Source organism: Phascolarctos cinereus, unplaced genomic scaffold, assembly GCF_003287225.1.
Source record: "Phascolarctos cinereus isolate Bilbo 61053 unplaced genomic scaffold, phaCin_HiC Scaffold_7;HRSCAF=346, whole genome shotgun sequence".
Classification (NCBI taxonomy): Eukaryota; Metazoa; Chordata; class Mammalia; order Diprotodontia; family Phascolarctidae; genus Phascolarctos; species Phascolarctos cinereus.
In genome coordinates, this window is record NW_027556180.1 from 117,460,815 (window position 1) to 117,478,893 (window position 18,079).

The window sequence follows — 18,079 nt, forward strand, 5'->3', positions numbered from 1 at the left end:
ATATGATATCATGCTTTTACCACATAAATTGCCATTAAATCTTTGCCATTACTGAAGTAACTGAACTAGTATGTTTCGTACCATCTCTGTGATATTACTTAAAGCATTTTAAATATAAACCTAATACATCCTAGCATGTACATACTATCAAAAGGAAGTCCCCCCTTACATATAGTGAAAATATGTATATGAATATTTTTCCTGTTTTCTGCATTTCTGTGTTGTATACTACAGCATTATTACTCCTCACTTTTGTCACACTTTTTAGAAAATTAATGTGCCAATTAGTACATTTTTACTGTTTTACAGTTGAAAATGAAGAGGAGGCAGAACGAGTTCTTTTTTCCTATGGTTATGGTGCAAATGTTCCCACAACAGCTAAAAGACGACTACAGCAAAGGTAAATTCAGCGCATATTAGTTTTATCTATTCAAGCAAGTTATTTAAGTACTAATAGCATTTATTTATAACTTGTTGAATTGATTGATGATATACATACAATTAAAATTGCTAATGAAATATACAAAAAAACTATACATTTTGGCTTTTTATACATTACTGTAAAGGTAATCAATATTTCAGCAACAGTAACAGTAGTGGATGGTAATCAGTATTTCACAAAGCAGTTATCTCCATTAGAATTTTCCTTGAGACCACTACTAGGGATAATAAAGCCATATAAATGTATTTCTGCCTGATTTCCTTATGAATTATTCATGCTTTTATAAGCAACAGAATTTTCAAGTTAAAATATAGTTTTTGTTATCTATACTTATTGCCATTTTCTATTTCTCCTCATTTGTCAGTTTCAGGTTTGCCCCTCTACCATCGACACCCAGTAACCTCTCCTTCTTTGAAACATCCATACTATCCACATCTTCCACCCAATTAAAATTCTGGTAGCTGTTATTGTAGACCTCCAGTCCCTTTCCATTCCTCCCTTAGTTAGTTAAGTTCCTGTTCTTCTCTCCTCCCTAGATTCTACCCTCATACTAGGAGACTTCAGCATACCTACTGATACTTCCTCAAATACCACATAACCTCCTAGTTCTTCAGCCTACTTCTTTTCTGTGAGCTACTCCTTCACCTTACCTCAGACACACGCAAAGATGGTCATACCCTTAATCTGACCATTGCCTACAGATGCATTGCCTCCACATTCAAGGATTATGAAATTTCCTTATTTGATCACAATCTTTGCATCACTCTCTCTACCTTCCAATACCAAACCTTGTTCTTCATCTACACTATGGCCTCCAATCCTTCTACTCCTTAGTTTTCTTCCAGGCCATCACCCTTGCACTAGGCCACGCTGTCTTCATTTCCCCATCTTGTTCCTTTAGTGAACCAGTTCCACATTATCCTCTTCTCTTAAATCTATTTCCCCCTTATCTTATCACAGATTTTACCCTGCCCAACCTCAGCTTTAGATAACTTCCACCATCATCTGCTTTCACTCTCATTCTCACACACAGGCTACTGAATGAAGGTAGAGAAAATTACACAACCATTCTGACTGACTTCACTGCAAATTTATAACCTCAAGTGAGCCCTCATTGCTGCTAGGCAATCCTTCTGTACCTCCCTAATTGACTCACTATGCCTCTCACCACATTGACTCTTCCAAACCTTTTCATCCCCCTTCAAGTGTTTCATGGCTCTTCCTCCCTCCACCCTCTCAGCTGAGAACTTTGCTTCATATTACACTGAAAAAAAATGGGGCCATTTGCAGAGAACTCCCTCTTCTTCATTTGCTATCACTCAAGTGCCTTCTTCCACTATCTTCACCTTTACCCCTGTCTCACATGAAGAGGTGGCCTTCTCCAAGGCAAACCCTTCTGCCTGTACAAGTGATCCCGTCCCATCTTGTTTCTTCCAGCAGATTGGCCCTCTCACTTATTTTCAGTCTCTCCCTATCTCATGGCTGCTTCCCTGTGGTTTACAAACATGCCTGTGTCTCTCTTGTCTTCAGAAAAAAAAAAACAACAGACCCTCACTCATCTCTGAAATACACCTCCTCCAATCCAATCCAATAAACATTTATTAAATCCCTGCTGTGTGCTAGGCACTGTACTAAGTGCTAGAGATACAATTAATAAAAATACAATTGCTGCCCTTACAAAATTTATAGTCTAGTGGAGAAGACAATACACAAAATAAGGCAGAAGGTGGGAGCAATGCCAGAGGGTACCCGGCACAGAGACATCTTGTTAGGTGGAGTTGAAACCAGGCAGAGCAGAAGATGCAGAGTGGAGTGAGCCTCAAAGTCTAGTTTCCGCCTTCTACAAAGGGAGGCATTAGGAGAAGTCTGATACTCCACCCGTCAACCCTCCAACCAGAGAAGAGAAGAGACTGAGGGAGGTGGTGTCAATCAAGGCTTGAGTTAGATACCTGGTAATGAGATTAGAGGTGAAGATTTCATCTGGGAGGGACATCTTGTTCCATGGAGCTGAAAACTGGCATCTGATACTTCACCACCCTGATACAAGCTTCCCCTCTCCTCATACCTGGACTATTGCAATAGCTGCTGGTTGGGCTGCTTGCCAGAAGTTGCTTCACAGTCCAGGCTATCCTCCATTTATCTGTCAGAGTTTTTCCTCCTAAAGCCCAGGTCTGATGATGTCACCACCACTACCACCCCCACTCAGAAAACTCCGCTGGCTCACTGTCACCTCGAGAATCAGATGTAAAATCCTTTCTTTGGTGTTCAGAACCCTTCATAACTTATTGCCTTTACTCCTTACCTTTCCAACCTTCTTACAATTTCCATTCCCCTACACACTTTTCTATCCAGTGACATTGACCTCCTTGCTATTCCTCAAACAAGCCACTCCATCTCTTGACTCTGGGAATTTTCACTGACTGTATCCCATGCCTGGATTGTACTCCCTCATTTCTGCCTCTTGGCTTTTCTAGCGTCTTTCAAATCCTAGCTATAATCCCATCTTCTGCAGGAAACCTTCTCAATCCATCTTAATTCAAGTGCCTTCTCTCTGTTGATTATTTCCATTTTATACTGTATATAGTTCATTTGTACATATTGCTTGTATATTGTCTTCCCCATTAGACTCTGAGCTCCTTAAGGGGAGGGACTGATTTTTGCCTTTATTTGTAAGCTCAGCACGTAGCACTGTGCCTGGCACATAGTAGGTGCTTAATAAAAGTTTATCGGCTGACTGATTTATGTAGTTTTTTAACATACCTACCATTATTGACCAAATAGTATATAAGTAGACAGAAAGTTAACACACAGATTCTGAGGAAACAGCAAAAAGTTTGGTGAAGCCCATCAGAAATCAGGGTTAACCTATGAACTACATCATAAAACACTCTAGTATAAACTCATAACGATATTACCCAAATATTCCTACTGACTGAATACTAGCAGCATGCTAATCTTTCTGAATATTTCTTTAATCTTTTTATTCACTTGGTCAAACATTTCAAAAGCTTTTTTTAACTATTACTTTAACTGACTTATTTTTACTTTCCATTATGTGGCTTCATTTTTCCCAGTCAACTTTATTGCTTACTTCTCCACAGCATATACATTTTATGTTAATCAGATGGGTTTCCTCATAGCCTTCCCCAAAAACCAGTATGCCCTCCTGCCTTTCTTCTGCCTATTCAAATTCTACCCCTCTTTCAAGGGGTTTCAGGTTATTGAAGCCTTTCCTGACTACTCCAGACCTTATTGATCTTATTCTGTTTTGAAATTCTACAGCACTTATCATTTGTATCATATAATTTAGCACTTAATTATATACTGTGTTCGTGTTGATCCCAACCAGGTTTTAAGATCTTTGAAGGCAGAGACCATATTTTCCTTTTCTGTAAATGCCTACCAGGGCAGTTGGCACATACTAGTCACTCAATAAATTCTTGCTGATTATTTGAACCTCTTTATCTTTAGGATAGATTTAAGGTTTATAAAAAGTGTTACAGACTAAGCTAGAACAAATTCTGACTTTCTCCTGTTTTGGAGGAAAATTTGAATTTGTGGCCTTTAGGATAAAAAAGTAGTATGACTAAGTGCGTAGAAGATGTGCCAGGTAGAGCATTGATTGATGTGGGAATTGATATGAGTACACATAAAGTACACTTTTCTTGTTAGTTTTGAAGAGAGCAGCAAAATCTGGCTCGAGGGTAAAAGGCCTAGAGAATTAAATGTATAGTAAAAATAGCTAATTCTATTTGTTGAAGATACATAAGGTTCTAAAATCCAATTTGGTACATATGAGTTTCCCTAGAGACAACATGCTGAGGATGACTTATGTTCTTTTGTTATTTTTAACATACGCATGTGTTACTGAACATAGTGATGGCTAGGCAGCAGCATTATTATAGCTTGATTTTAATAGACTTTCGTAATCTCTGTGGTATGTAATATATGAAATATTAAAGATTGAGGTTTGAATGGAGAAGTCTCTGTTCTCAGATTCAGTCTCTGGCTGCAGTCCAGAAGAACCTTTGTCACTACAGAAGGAGAATTTTACCAAGTAAAGTATATCTGCCTATTTATCTTCAAATCGCAAATTTAAATTTTAAAGAAATTTCCAGAAAGACCCCTCTTTCTTAATGCTTAGAGTCAAGAATTAGGGAATCAGAACTGAGTCCACCTTCCCTACAATCCAACTGTCCAAATATTTCTAAAGATCCTATCACTGTTATCTGTGTGCCTTGAACAAGGGCCTAATGGGTATGCTATTAATATCTTTCTGCTAGTTGATGCCAGGCATTCTTGTCATAATGAACCAGAGGGTTATTTTGAGGAAGAGTTTCTCAGGTCATCTAAACTTGAGTAACGGGATGGGCTAAGATACAAAACTACATCCATTCATTCAACAAGTATTATTAAGTACCTACTGTATACACAGAACTATTTTGGAACAGAATACAAAGATGCCTTTGTTTTTAGCACTTACAGTAAATTTCTAAGGTTTGGCAGTTCTCAGTCTTCTTCTTTCTGTGAGAAGGCCCACTCCCATGATGTATCCAGCTGTAAACAAGGCAATGGAAGTTATTCTCTGCTTGGAGATATTTTTCTAAACAAAATCTATAGTCCAAATCTTAACAAGATGACATTTCATAAGGTTAAATGTAAAATCTTACATTTAGGTTTTTAAATAGCATTATCTTAGCTACAGGATTGAAAAATTTGGTTTAATAATAGCCTGTGTGAAAAAGACCAAGATATTTTAACTTCAAGTTCAATCAAAGATAATTATATTAATGGTGACCCACAAAATATATAATATATTGGCTCCATATGACTTATAAAACAATTGTAGAAGCTTCCATTTTTCCTCTTGGTACAGCATAAAACAATAAATTCAGTATGTTGTTTCTTACATGATTGCTGTAAAAGTAAGGAGGCAGACAGGGGGATATTAGTGGAAATGGATGGGTAGAAATGAGGATTAGTAAAACAGCCCTTTCAATAAATCATTGAATTTCTGGGATTTTTTTTTTAGCTTGGCTTTTCAAATATTAACGTTCAAAGCAACAAGCATTTATGTGCCGGATACTGTGCTAAGTGCCATTATACATATTTCCCCAGCTGGATGAACAATGTGAACGACATACAGTACCAAAAAATTCTGTGAAGTTTTAGCAATAGAATTTCATTTCACATCCAGCTAATAAACATACTTTTTAATATTCAGTGAAACGTGTTGTTGTGTCTAATGTGTTTTGTTCATCAAAACCACTATCTCTTGCAATGTGCTTATTGTATTAGTCACCTTGTAATTGCAAAGAGATTGCAAAGAATAATTTGCCTAAATAGCCATACATTGTTTCATATTGTTTGACTAAAATATTTTATTATGAGGATCAGTTAACTACCAAACTATTGGAAGTTGTGACACTTTATTTTTATTTATTTGATTTCAGGATGTCTTTCCTGCCAGAAATGCTATGGGATTCATAGTTGTTGTTTTTATTGAGCAACATTTTATTTTTTCCCCAATTACACGTAAAAACAATTTTTAACACTTTTTTAAATTTTGAGTTCCAAATTCTCTCTCTCTCTCCCTTCCTACCCACCACACTCCCGATATGGTAAGCAATTTTGTATGAGTTATACGTGTGCAATCATGAAAAACGTATTTCCATATATAGTCATGTTGAGGATTCAGTTATTTTAAAAATTCAAATGAGTTCAAATTGGTTTTGTTTTGAGAATTCTGTAAGACCTTTGAGATAATTAGAGGATACCCTAGTCAGAAAACCAGGATTGGGAATCCATATCTTATTGGCTTTTCTTAATTTACATACTTGAATACCATTTACACACAAAGGAATAGCATAATTAGTTTATCTATCTCCTTGGTTGAAAAATATCTTCTATGTGGATGGCTTATAAAAACACTTCACAAAATAAACTCAGATTTCTCACATTTTTAAAACAGGTAGAAACAGCAGGCATAATTGTTAGCAAAAATCTCCTTTCTCCTTATTGCACTATTGTAAAAAGTTAAAATGTCTTATAGAGTTAACATAAATTCAAATAAAATGGACTCTGCTTGACTTGAGTAAACTTGAAAATCTGAAGTCATATTTTTGTTTCAGTCATGACTGTTTTGAAAATAGCAAACAAGATTTTCTAGTTATATGTTTTGGTTAATGCTATTTAACCTGCAATACTAAATGAGTGAAACCTAGGCAATAAAATGACATTCCTGGAGTGAACTTTTCTGTTTATTTTGGAGGATTTGAATGTATAGAAATTTTAGGATGGAGGGTTATATTGTAAAATTTCTTGTGTGCTTTGGGCCCTTTGTTTTTGTTTCTATGCAATTCTTTGAAAGTTCAGTTGAAACTCTCATAGTATAGTAAGAAGAAAACAACTGAGGAGGATAACCTGCAAATGAGTATTTATTCAGCTTGACACTTTTTCCCCTGCCTGTAATTTAGTTTTCATTTTCATTCTTGGACACCAGAATAGGATACTATCCCTCCTCTCCCTGGCACATGGTGTTCTTGTTTTAAACTAGCTTCCATGGTAAGCTAAGAAAGGAGAAACACTATTTTTCTAGCAACTATTTTTCTAGCTGACAACTGTCTATATATTAAGTCAGACCAATTGCCTGGTACCGTTAAGAGTGATTTCAAGTCCAAGTTTCAGTTTAGAGTGTTAGCACTATTAAGAGATACTAGAAATAAAGCAAAGCCTCAGCTCCTAGTAATACCTTTGACAACTAAAGATAAACGGAGCTTTACCACATTCATATTGGAGAAACCTATACTGTAATACATTAGTATCTTATAATTGTAAATAATGAATACCACTAATGGAGTCAAAAGGAATGATATTTGACTAGATTCAAGTACTGCTGATTAAGCCAAAGGATAATTCTTGGGAAAACTTGTCAGATATCCATTGTCATTTCTGTTTAATAAAACTAGAGTAAAATAATTACCCTGATGCTAGTTCTCAGGTGAAGTTGCAGTTTTCTTGATGTGTGGACAAAATCACATTACAGTGAATCTATTACAAAAACATGCATCACCTATCAAAGCTACTGTATTCCCACATCCCAACAGAAGGTTTATAGAAATAATTCTTTATTGAGATATTTGCAACAATTATATGTGACAAAATATCCTGTATAAGAACTGCTTTTCCTCTAACAGTCTTTTCTCAAGAACAGAACTTAGTTTTCTATTGTTTGCCTTGTGAAAGTAGAGAGTTGACAGTTGAATTTCAATTATACTTCAATTGCTTTTTGTTCTTCCACTTTAAACATTTCAGTCTTTTAAATGAAACACACCTAAACCTCCAAACCATCCACCAAAGCAAAATAAGATCCAAAATTTAGGAACAGGAAAGAACTTTCCCTACTAAGTGCTAAGCACTGGCTTGTTCAGTGCAGAGATACTTAAGCATAGTTTTTTACATCTAAGTCATGAAGAAGACTGGGAATCTAAATTCTACCAACAAATTTGTTCCTTTTTTAAAAAAATTCAGTTATAACAAAATAAATTAACCAATGAATATTTTTAGTGCCTACACGTGGATATTACAATTTAGTTGAGTTCACACAAAGCAACAGTGAATAGTACAAGATTATGATGAAATGTTATATTGAGTAAATGCAGGTTAGTCAGGAAAGAAGATCAGAGAAGGCTGAAATCATCACAGGAGTGAGTCTTAAGCTAGAAGAAACTAGACAAGCAGAACAAAATGAATGCACAGGATAAGCATTGTGTATTTATATGACATAGAATCATAGATTTAAAGCTAGAAGAATTGACCTGGTGCAAGTAATGGTAAATACTGCTTGTTGGACAGAGTCTCCAGAAGCCAATTCATTGTGTTCTGTACTAAAGAAGATAATAACAAAATTATTTGAATGAAGAGGTCTAGAATCCCAGTTTGAAACAGTGAGAGAATAAGTTAAGTCTGAAGGGAGCATATCATTGCCATATCTCAGACTATTCCAAAGCAGTAATGGGAAGGGAACAAGCATTTATTAAGCACCTACTATGTGCCAGGCACTGATATTATCTCATTCAGTGCTCATAATCCTGGGAGTTAGGTGCTATTATTATCCCCATTTTACAGTTGAGGAAATTAAGGCAGAGGTTAAGTGACTTGCCTAGGGTCATACAGCTAGTAAGTATCTGAGTCTGTATTTAAACTCAGATCTTCTTAACTCCAGGCCCAGTGTTCTCCCCACTGTACCATCTAGATGCCTCATAATCATCAAACTGTTTTGGTTAAAAAATAGAAAGATATATCAGTGGAATAGATTAGCCACACAAGACTCAGAAGCAATCACATCTTTAGAGAATACAAACTCTTTTCGGATAAACTCCCAATTCAACAAGAATTGCTATAAAAATGGATATTCAGTTTGGCAAAACAAACAAAGGTTTATGCCAGTATCTCACATCATTTATCTTCTTCAAATGACTATGCAACCTAAATATACAAAGTTTATATCATTCAAAAATTAGGTGAGAATGAAATAAGACGGACCTTTCATAGCTATGGCTAATTAGTTAACCAAACAAGCAATAAGAATTATAAAAATTAAGACATAGTTTTGATTAAAAAAAATTAAGAAGATTTTGCATAATAAATATCAGTGAAGCTACCAACCATTAAGGTCAAGAAAAGACTCTTATAGGAGTTAGCACATGGGCCATGCTTTGAAGGAAGCCAGAAATTCTATGAGGAAGGACACAAAATCCAGTCCACTTGAACAAAAGCACTGAAGTGGGACATGAAATGTCATGTACAAGTAACAACTAGCAGACCAGTTTAATTAGAACAGAAAGTACAAGAAAGGGTATGATTTGAATTAATACTGGAAAGATAGAAAGATGGCGTATTTTACAGAGCTTTCAATGCCATTCTAAGAAGTTTTTATTTATCCTAGAGATTGTAGAAAGCCATTGAAAAATTTTGAGTAGGGGGAATCATGATGTTATCTGTGTTTTAGAAATATGAATTTGATTGTTGTACAAAAAAATAAGCTGAAGAAAGGAGAGAGTGGAGTCAAGGATACCAGTCAGGCAGGATATCAGTAATACTTCAGGTGAGAGGTGATAAGAGCCTCAAATATACTTGATGCTGTGTGAGTAGAGTGAAGGCAATAAATACAACAGATATTGTGCAAGTAGGAGCCTCCATAACTAACTGGCAACTAATTGGATGGGAGGGAGGGGCGTTGAGGGAAAGAGAGAAGTCAAGCATAACTTCAGAGTTGTGAATTTGGATGATTAGAAGGATGGAGGGGCTATTAATAGAACTAAGAAATTTTAGAGTAGGGATAAGTTTGAGAGGAAATATAACATACAACATAACACTGGCATGTTTAGTTTGAGATGCCTTTGGGACATCCCTGTTGGTGTTCAGTGGGTGGTTGGTAATGCCAGACTGGAGTTCAGGAAAGAAATTTAGGCTAAATATATGGATTTGGGAGCTATTTGTGTAGAGATGATAATTGAATCCATGAGTGATGATAAAATTACCAGAGGAAATTGTACATACAAAGAAGAGGAAAGAGACTAGGATAAAGCCTTTAGTATAACCACAGTGGTCAATAAGCCAGGAAGGCTTATCACAGTCCAGATTAGCAGTGTCAAAAGTTACAGAGAGATCAAGAAAGATGAAGACTGAGGAAAAGACACTGGATTTCATGATTAAGAGATCTTTCATAACCAACAGGAAAGCAGTTTGAATTGAATGGTGGGGTTGGAAGCCATGCTAGGGGTTAAGAAGTGAGTAGTAGAGCACTCAATATCATAAATAGCCAGGACATCTTCTTCTCTAGTTAGCCCCAACTCCTTAAATAATCCTCCTGATTTAGAGCTATGCCCTGAATTTCCTCTGCCTGTTACTCTTTCAAAGGGAAAAACATTTCAGGTTGCCAAAATGTCAAGCAACCTACCCTTATAGTGAGCCTCATAGCTCCCAGGGACCTATAGATAGTAATTTTAATGTTAAAATAAATACTGCTGTAGAGTTGAGACCTCCCCCCTTGCACTTCTCTCTCTCTCTCTGTCTCTGACACACACACACACACACACACATACACACACACACACACACGCATTCGCTGAAGGGTTGCTAGAGAATCAAGTGCCTCCCTTTTCTGGTGAGCCCCACCTCCCACAAGAACCTATATAGCATTCTCAACTTAGAGTAGTACCCTAGGGTTGAGCCTCTTCTCTTTGCACCTGTTTTCTGCTCTCTAAAGCCATCCGTCTCTGTTCTCACATTTAAAGGCCAAGTTGAAGGGTATAACTCAGGTGTATGAACCAAATGTGAGTGGACCAGTCATCCTAACTGTTAAGCAGATATAGATATTCAGGAGGACCTTATCAGACTCTTCCTGGACATATCTTCTACATTCAGATTGCCTGTTACATGCTCCACATAGTCGTAGCAGTTAGTTGTAGCAGCATCTTCTTTACTAAACCTATCATTTTACAAAACCCTGGGCAGCCAAATTGGTATAAGTAGATTATGACTGAATGACCTTAAAAGATATCAATTAAAATAAAAAGAAAATATCAATCAAATAAAGTTTCCCTTTTATCTTTCTGTTAGACTTATCCAAAACTGAGAGAGGGATATTGAAATCTTCTTCATGGGGGCAGCTAGGTGGTACAGTGGATAGAACACCAGCCCTGAAGTCAGGAGGGCCTGAGTTCAAATCCGGCCTCAGACACATAACACTTACTAGCTGTGTGACCCTGGGCAAGTTACTTAAAACCCCATTGCCTAGCTTAAAAAAAAAAGAAAAGAAAAGAAATCTTCTTCACTATTGTGTTACTGTTTATTGTCTTCTTGTAATTCAGTTAATGTTTCCTTTATGATTTTGGATGTTAAGGTGTTTGGAGCCTGTAAGTTTATTACTTATATTGGTTTGTTATCAACGTCTATGGGTTCCTTTTATCCCTCTTTATTTTTTGAATAGTTTTGCTTTGTCAGATAGCATGATTGCAGATCCTACTTTTGGGGTCCATTTGATGAAAAGTATTTTTTCCCATCAGTTTTGTTTTGTGTAGATTTTTGTTTTTTAAATGTGCTTTTTGTAAGCAGCAGATTGCAAGGTTTTGTTTTCTTATCCAATTCTTTTTCATTTTGTTGAATTGTTTAATCAATTCACATTTAAAGTTATGAGAGATAGGTTTATATTTTCCTCCATTTGTCTCTAATATTGATTTTACTTCAAGTTACTATTTTTTCCCTCTTCTGCTGTAAACATAGTACTGTTTTTTCATTTACATTAACATAATCATTTTCAAGGTGACTGTATTCCCACAGACTCTCTTTCTGTTACCCATGATCCATTCTCCCCTTTTTCACCCCTTTCCCTTAAAGGGGTTTAATTATTAGTTCGCTTTTCTTTCCTGCTTTCATCTAGTTATTTAATTCTTCTCTGCTTTTTTTTTCCCTCTTAGTCAAGTAGATTCATTCTTCTTTTCCTCCCCTTCACCTAGTCTTGTTTTTAAAAAATTTTTGCACCTCTTTGCAGAGGGCATTTCTCTCACTCTCCTCATTATTCGTCCTTCCTCTCTATTCTAGACCGTCATTTTCTGCCTCATGAAACCGTAATAGAGACTATTCTCTATATTCCTCATGGAATCAAAATTTACAAGGTAATCTTTTCTAGAGTTCTCCCCACTAGGCAGTTTCTGCCACTGCCTTGTAGAACTTGCTCTGTAGAATCCCCTTTTCCATTTTACCTCCCTCCCAGAACAGTCAGTTCTTATAGATCACAGAGTACCCAAACAAATGTGCATGTCTTTGATCATGCAGCCTGCCACTGTTCTGTACCCTCCCCTGGTTACCTTTTCCCAATTTGCCTCAAAATCTCTTTCCTGGGTCCATGCCTTCCCAGTTCCCCCAATGTCATTTGCTACCCCACCCCCACTGCCCAGGAGTTCCAGTTCCCCTCATCCAGAAGTGGGATTAGTGGTCTTTTCAAGCACAAAATACCCCAGACCACACCCACCACAAGGTCCCCACCTCCCTTCACAGACCATCTCCCTTCAACCAGAACATCAGTGAAACTCCCTTCCACCACCAAAGCAAGACCTCTTTTCTTTCCCCTTTTCAATCTTCTTCCCTCCTCTCCACCACCTTCTTTGCAACTCACCTTCCCTTCATTGCTAGCCCTCAATATGACATGGGAATATCATATAGTCTCTTTTGTCCTCCTTTTCCCCACACGTACTCTCCCATTTTGTAATATAACCCCCCCAAAAAAAATTTTTTTGATTCACCCATCAGCAAAGCAATAGCAGATTCTGTCTCTAATGCTCCAGACTCACCTCTTCAGTATTGCTTCCATTGACTTCCTCCTTCGCACCTGTCTCCTTGTGTACATTTAGAAAAAAAAAAAGTCTCTTGCTGATCTCTCTACTGGCGCTCTGGTATTCTTGTTGTTGCTGGTGCTGCATTCATTCGTACCTCCTACCTTTCTGTTGTCCAGGGTATTCAAGAAGCAAATTGTCTCTTCAAGTCTGATTTCTGTTCTAAGAAAGTTTTAAGCATACCTTTATTATTGAATGTCTATGTATTTTCATTTATGGTTAAGCTCAGATTTACAGGATTGGTCACCTTGAGCTGCATCCTGAGCTCCATTGCTCTTCAGACCTCAATGTTCCATTACCTCCCATTTTTTCTGGTGGGTGCAGAATAGTCTTGTTTTTTAATTTCATTTCCTTTATGTTTGAAGTTCTTTCTTCCAGTCACATGCAGAAGTTGTTATTTCTGAATTGAATTGTTAAATTTAACCACTGTGTGTCTTGGAGTCTGAAGCTTTGGGGTGTTCCACTGGGCTGAACTAAGATAGTGGCAGTAGGATAGAAAGGAGGGAACAGATATGAGAAGCATTTCAGAGGTTAAAATCAATAACATTGGGAATTTATGTCTCCCAGAAGAACATGGCATGACAAAATCTGAACACTAATGCCAGAAATGAAATAAGAGAACTGCCCAGAATTTATGAACACACAAAAATGAAATGCCAATTGAAAAACTTATGTTACACCCAACCAGACTAATTCAGTAGATAGCTAACTTTTTTCCCTGCTTTCAAATTACTCCTTTTTTTCCAGTCCACCCCATATATCACTTCCAAAGAAATCTTACTAAAACACAGCTTTGTGAATCTTAATATACGTACACACACTAGTTATTATTAAATCAACAGTTGTCATTTGTAATAAGTTGATTCATCACAAATGGTAGTCTGATTAATTTTTAATTATAAAATGTTTATAGAAGGAGGAAAAATGCTTCTGCAAATAACCAACAGAGTCATTTGAAGCTTTTTGATAGCATTATATAACACACGCATTCTACAAAGGATAGAAGCAACTACTATAGTAATCAGTATATCATAGTAGTGTTATACGGGAATCTTAACATTCTTACTTCAAAATTCTGAGAGTTGGTATGGGGTCTTAGACTGTTACAAATATAATTCATTGACTTTTCTGTGAATATTTAATCATCATAGGAAACTATGATGAAAATTTTAAAGTAGTATAAATGCTTTTAGCATGTTTTGGATGGCATTTCAGTTTGTGAGCATTAATTTTTTTCATTTAATTGGCACAGCGTTCACTTGGCAAGAAGACTACTTCAGTTAGAAAAGCAAAACTCGTTGTTTGTAAAAGACCTGGAACATCAAAAGGAACAAGTAACACACATTTCACAAGAGGTAAATAATTGAAACAAAAGAAACACATATGAAGAGTCACAATATTCAGTTCAGTCCTTTGTAGACACATTGTTTGTTTTTAAGGCAATTTTCAAATAAGCGGTTTGCTGTTACAAAATGATCCATGATTTATGAAACTAAAGTTATGTTAAAGCTTTATAAAGAATTCATAGTGTATGGCAAAACGAAGATCAAAAGGGAGATTACTTTATCCAGACTAAATATAAATGCAGGCTAGACAGAGAAAGCTTTGATTTCTGAGGAAACCACCTAGTAAAACAAGTTTGGGAGTTGGGGTGACATTTTAAGTTTTCAACTAGTACTTCATTTTTTATATGAATTTACCTTTTGAGGTATTGTTGGTGATCACTTATCTAATAATGCACTGCATGCTGCACTCTAAGGCCTCAAATCATTGAATTCTTTAGTATATAATGCATGATTGAATTGGAGCAGCTGAGTGGCACAGTGTATAGAATTCTGGGCCTGAAGTCAGAAGACTCATCTTCTTGAATTCAAATCTGGCCTCAGACACTTACTACCTATGTGACCCTGGGCTTTATTTCCTCATCTGTAAAATGGAGAAGGAAATGGCAAACCATTCCAGTATGTTTGCCCAGAAAAGCTCAAATGTTACAAATAGTCAGACATGACTGAAACAACTTAATTTACAAGAGAGTAATTGGTATTTGCTGTTTTCTCCAACTTTATGTCATTTAAAGAATGAATATGTATTTTATATAGTATTCTTTTATCTTTTTAAAATATAATCCAAAATATTAAATTTTGCATAGTTCTAGTTTAAAATTACTAGTTTTAGTAGGAATAAAAAATAAAAGATGCTACTTCAGTAGCTTTTAAAATACATTTTGCCAGATATTCTTTATATTTCATCAGTTCTAATAGTGACAAGTTTTCTTGTGCTCAGAAACACTCAGTTGCTTTGGGATTCTTATTAAAATAAAATTTATATGTCTTTTATAGCTGAAATACCACTCATCTAAACTACCTTAATGTTACATCATAAATATGCTAAGAATCAACTATCTAATTTATTCCTGTTTTTAGCATCTCTTATTAAGATAAAATTCCTTCAGACTTTTCCAGTTACTTTTTTATACAAGGACCGTGTTTTATCTAAACTCTTCTAATATCTGACACATTTCTGTGTACACAGCAAATGTTCATTGAGTTGAACAAAATTCAATTTTACTAAAACAGCTATGTTATTCAGTAGATTAGAGGATGCCTGATGTCACAGATATTATACTTTATCCCACCCCCAAAAATCTTTTAAAATAATTTAAGTTGCACTTACATGTACTTATGACGTGTGTGTGTGCGCGTGTGCGTGTGTGTGCGTGTGCGTGTGTGTGCATGTGTGTGTATGTGTTTGTACTATACTAGGAGTCTCTATATTCCCAAAGGTCTCACTAAATAAAAACATGAGACTCCATAAATAGTTGGAAATTAGGTTTACAATATGAAGAATTCTGTGAGTGAAAAAGCAGTTTTTCCAGTTTCTCTGGTTAGTGTAAGTACTTATAAGTTACTAAGACGTATATTAACAAGTTCTACAAGATTATGGCACATAAAGTTCTAAACTATTGCTTTTATATGATTGAGAAAGAAGTACTATGACTTAAAGTTCCATAACTTTGCCCATCTTTTATAGTCAGTATTTTGCTTAAAATAAAAATAATTATCTAAAATTGAGGTGACACAAATATAAGTTGAAGTAACTTGTGAAATAACTGAAGGAAAAAAACAAGGGAACATGATAACTCTCTTTACATACGTGAAAGGTCTGTGGAAGAAGATTAGACATTTTGCTTCTCCCTAAATGGCATAACTAGGACCTCTAAGTAAAAGTTCCAAAGAAGCAAATTTAGGCTTATATAAGGAAAACTTCCTAACATATAAAGCAATCTCAAAGTGGAATGGAATGGAAGTCTTCAAGCAAAGACTTGAATGAGTTCTTGTTGGATATTATTGTAGGGGGCGGGAGGTTCCTTTGTCTGATATGGCTTAGAACCACTGGTGTTCTATCCAGACCTGAATTCTGTAATTCTGATATCTGAAAAGATGCTAAAATATTGGATTATTTTATAAAATTAAAGAAAGTAAATTAAAATTAATTTAAAATTTTAAAATTAAAATTATTTTTAAAAATAAAAAATGCTATCAGAATCTGTAGTCTTTGAAAGAAGTTAAATATTTTAAATTTTCATAATGTTTATAGAAAGAATACCTCACCAGCTAACAGACATTAAAATAATCTGGTGTTTATACCATTCAGAATACCTTTAAAGTCATAGATGATATACTGTAGTTAGTGTCTGTAAAATGAGATGGTTCAAGTATTTTTAATGAAACAAATATTTTAAGTTAATCATATAATACAGCTTTTTGCATGAAAAATATTTTAAAGTAAATATATATTTAGGTTTTTGCACCTTAATATCATCTATCTTTTTACTGAGTATGTTGCTTATAGTATCCTGCCCTTTTTGTCTACCTTGACCTTCTAATTCAATCAGAAATTAATATAACAAATTCATTATAGAAAATGCTAGGGGCAGCTAGGTGGTGTAGTGGACAGAGCACTGGCCCTGAGGTCAGAAGGACCTCAGTTCAAGTCTGGCATCAGACCAAAGACTTGACACTTACTAGCTGTGTGACCCTGGGCAAGTCACTTAACCCTAATTGTCTAAAAGTTAAAAATAAAAATAAAAACATTATAGAAAATGCTATGCCCTTCACCATAGGAAAGGTATAAACAAAATTCATAAGCTACACAAGAGCCAGGACCAATTAAGACAGATGATTTTTAAAAGAAAAATTAAAGTTTTAGGTTTTAATATTTTTGGGGTAACCATTGGCAATATTTGCTGAAGTAATACAGTCAGATACTTTTTACATTTGTGTCACAGTGAATAGTATTGAAGCAAATTGTGTGCAGAATACAATGTCAATAAGTTTCATTTTTAATCTTATGACCAAAAAATATTTATTGGACTTTGTGTTAGGGAACACACAGAAAAAATTATGTAGATATGACCATTGTCCACGAGAGTTAGTATGGAGAAAAAACTGCTCTCAGAGCAGAAAGACCTGGGTTCAAGTCCTACCTCTGACATAAACTTAACTTTGTGATCCTGAGCAAATCACTTAACTTCTTGGGCAACTCTCTTAGGCGTTCTTAGGTGGCAGAGAAGGTGCCAATCAGCATTGGTAGTGAAAGTTCCTCCCCAAGACCTCCCTATACCTGTTCTTGTCCTCCAGGAATTTATTAGACATGGAAGATACCTGTTCATTGTTACAGATATCTAGGTTTCAATTAAATAACATTGTTCAAGTGAGTTTCTGAATATGGTGTAACGGGCAAGTCAGGAAAGGTGTGTGTAGAAGGATAACCTTGGACCACTGGAGACAAATGTAAATAATTGATAGCAAATCCTTTACAGTTAGAGTGATGGAGAGGAGATTAGAGAGCAGAATGATATTGGTTGGGTGGCTGACATAGAGAAGTGGCACCACTGAGGACAGGCTGGATACTGCTGAGGAAAAACATGTTTCAAGAGATTCAACACATCTGCAGTAGCTATAGTAGTCTCCCCTTTCTTTAAAGAGACAAAAATCTTCCCTTGATCCTCATCTTCTCAAGCTGTCATCTTTTCTCTCCTTCCTTTCACTGCCAAACTTCACCACCCACTCCTTTATCAACCTTCTGCAATCTGGCTTCTTTCCCCACTACTCTACAGAAGCTTCTCATTTCAAGTTCAGCAATGGCATCTTTCTTCATTGCTCCAGTGGTCATTTCTCATGCCATCTTCTCTGACCTTTTTGCAGTATTTGGCACCCCGTGGACCACTTTCTCCTTGGTC

At 35.9% G+C, this 18,079-nt stretch overlaps 1 protein-coding gene across 2 annotated transcripts in view; it reads left to right on the forward strand.

The window, feature by feature from the left end:
• The window catches only part of PIBF1 (progesterone immunomodulatory binding factor 1), a 302,692-nt gene that overhangs the window by 185,218 nt on the left and 99,395 nt on the right, over nucleotides 1-18,079 (forward strand). For both annotated transcript variants that reach the window (XM_020992445.2, XM_020992441.2), the window contains exons 13-14: nucleotides 310-400; nucleotides 14,090-14,192. In XM_020992445.2, coding sequence (XP_020848104.1) covers nucleotides 310-400; nucleotides 14,090-14,192 — 194 coding nt within the window. The remainder of the gene's footprint in view (nucleotides 1-309; nucleotides 401-14,089; nucleotides 14,193-18,079) is intronic.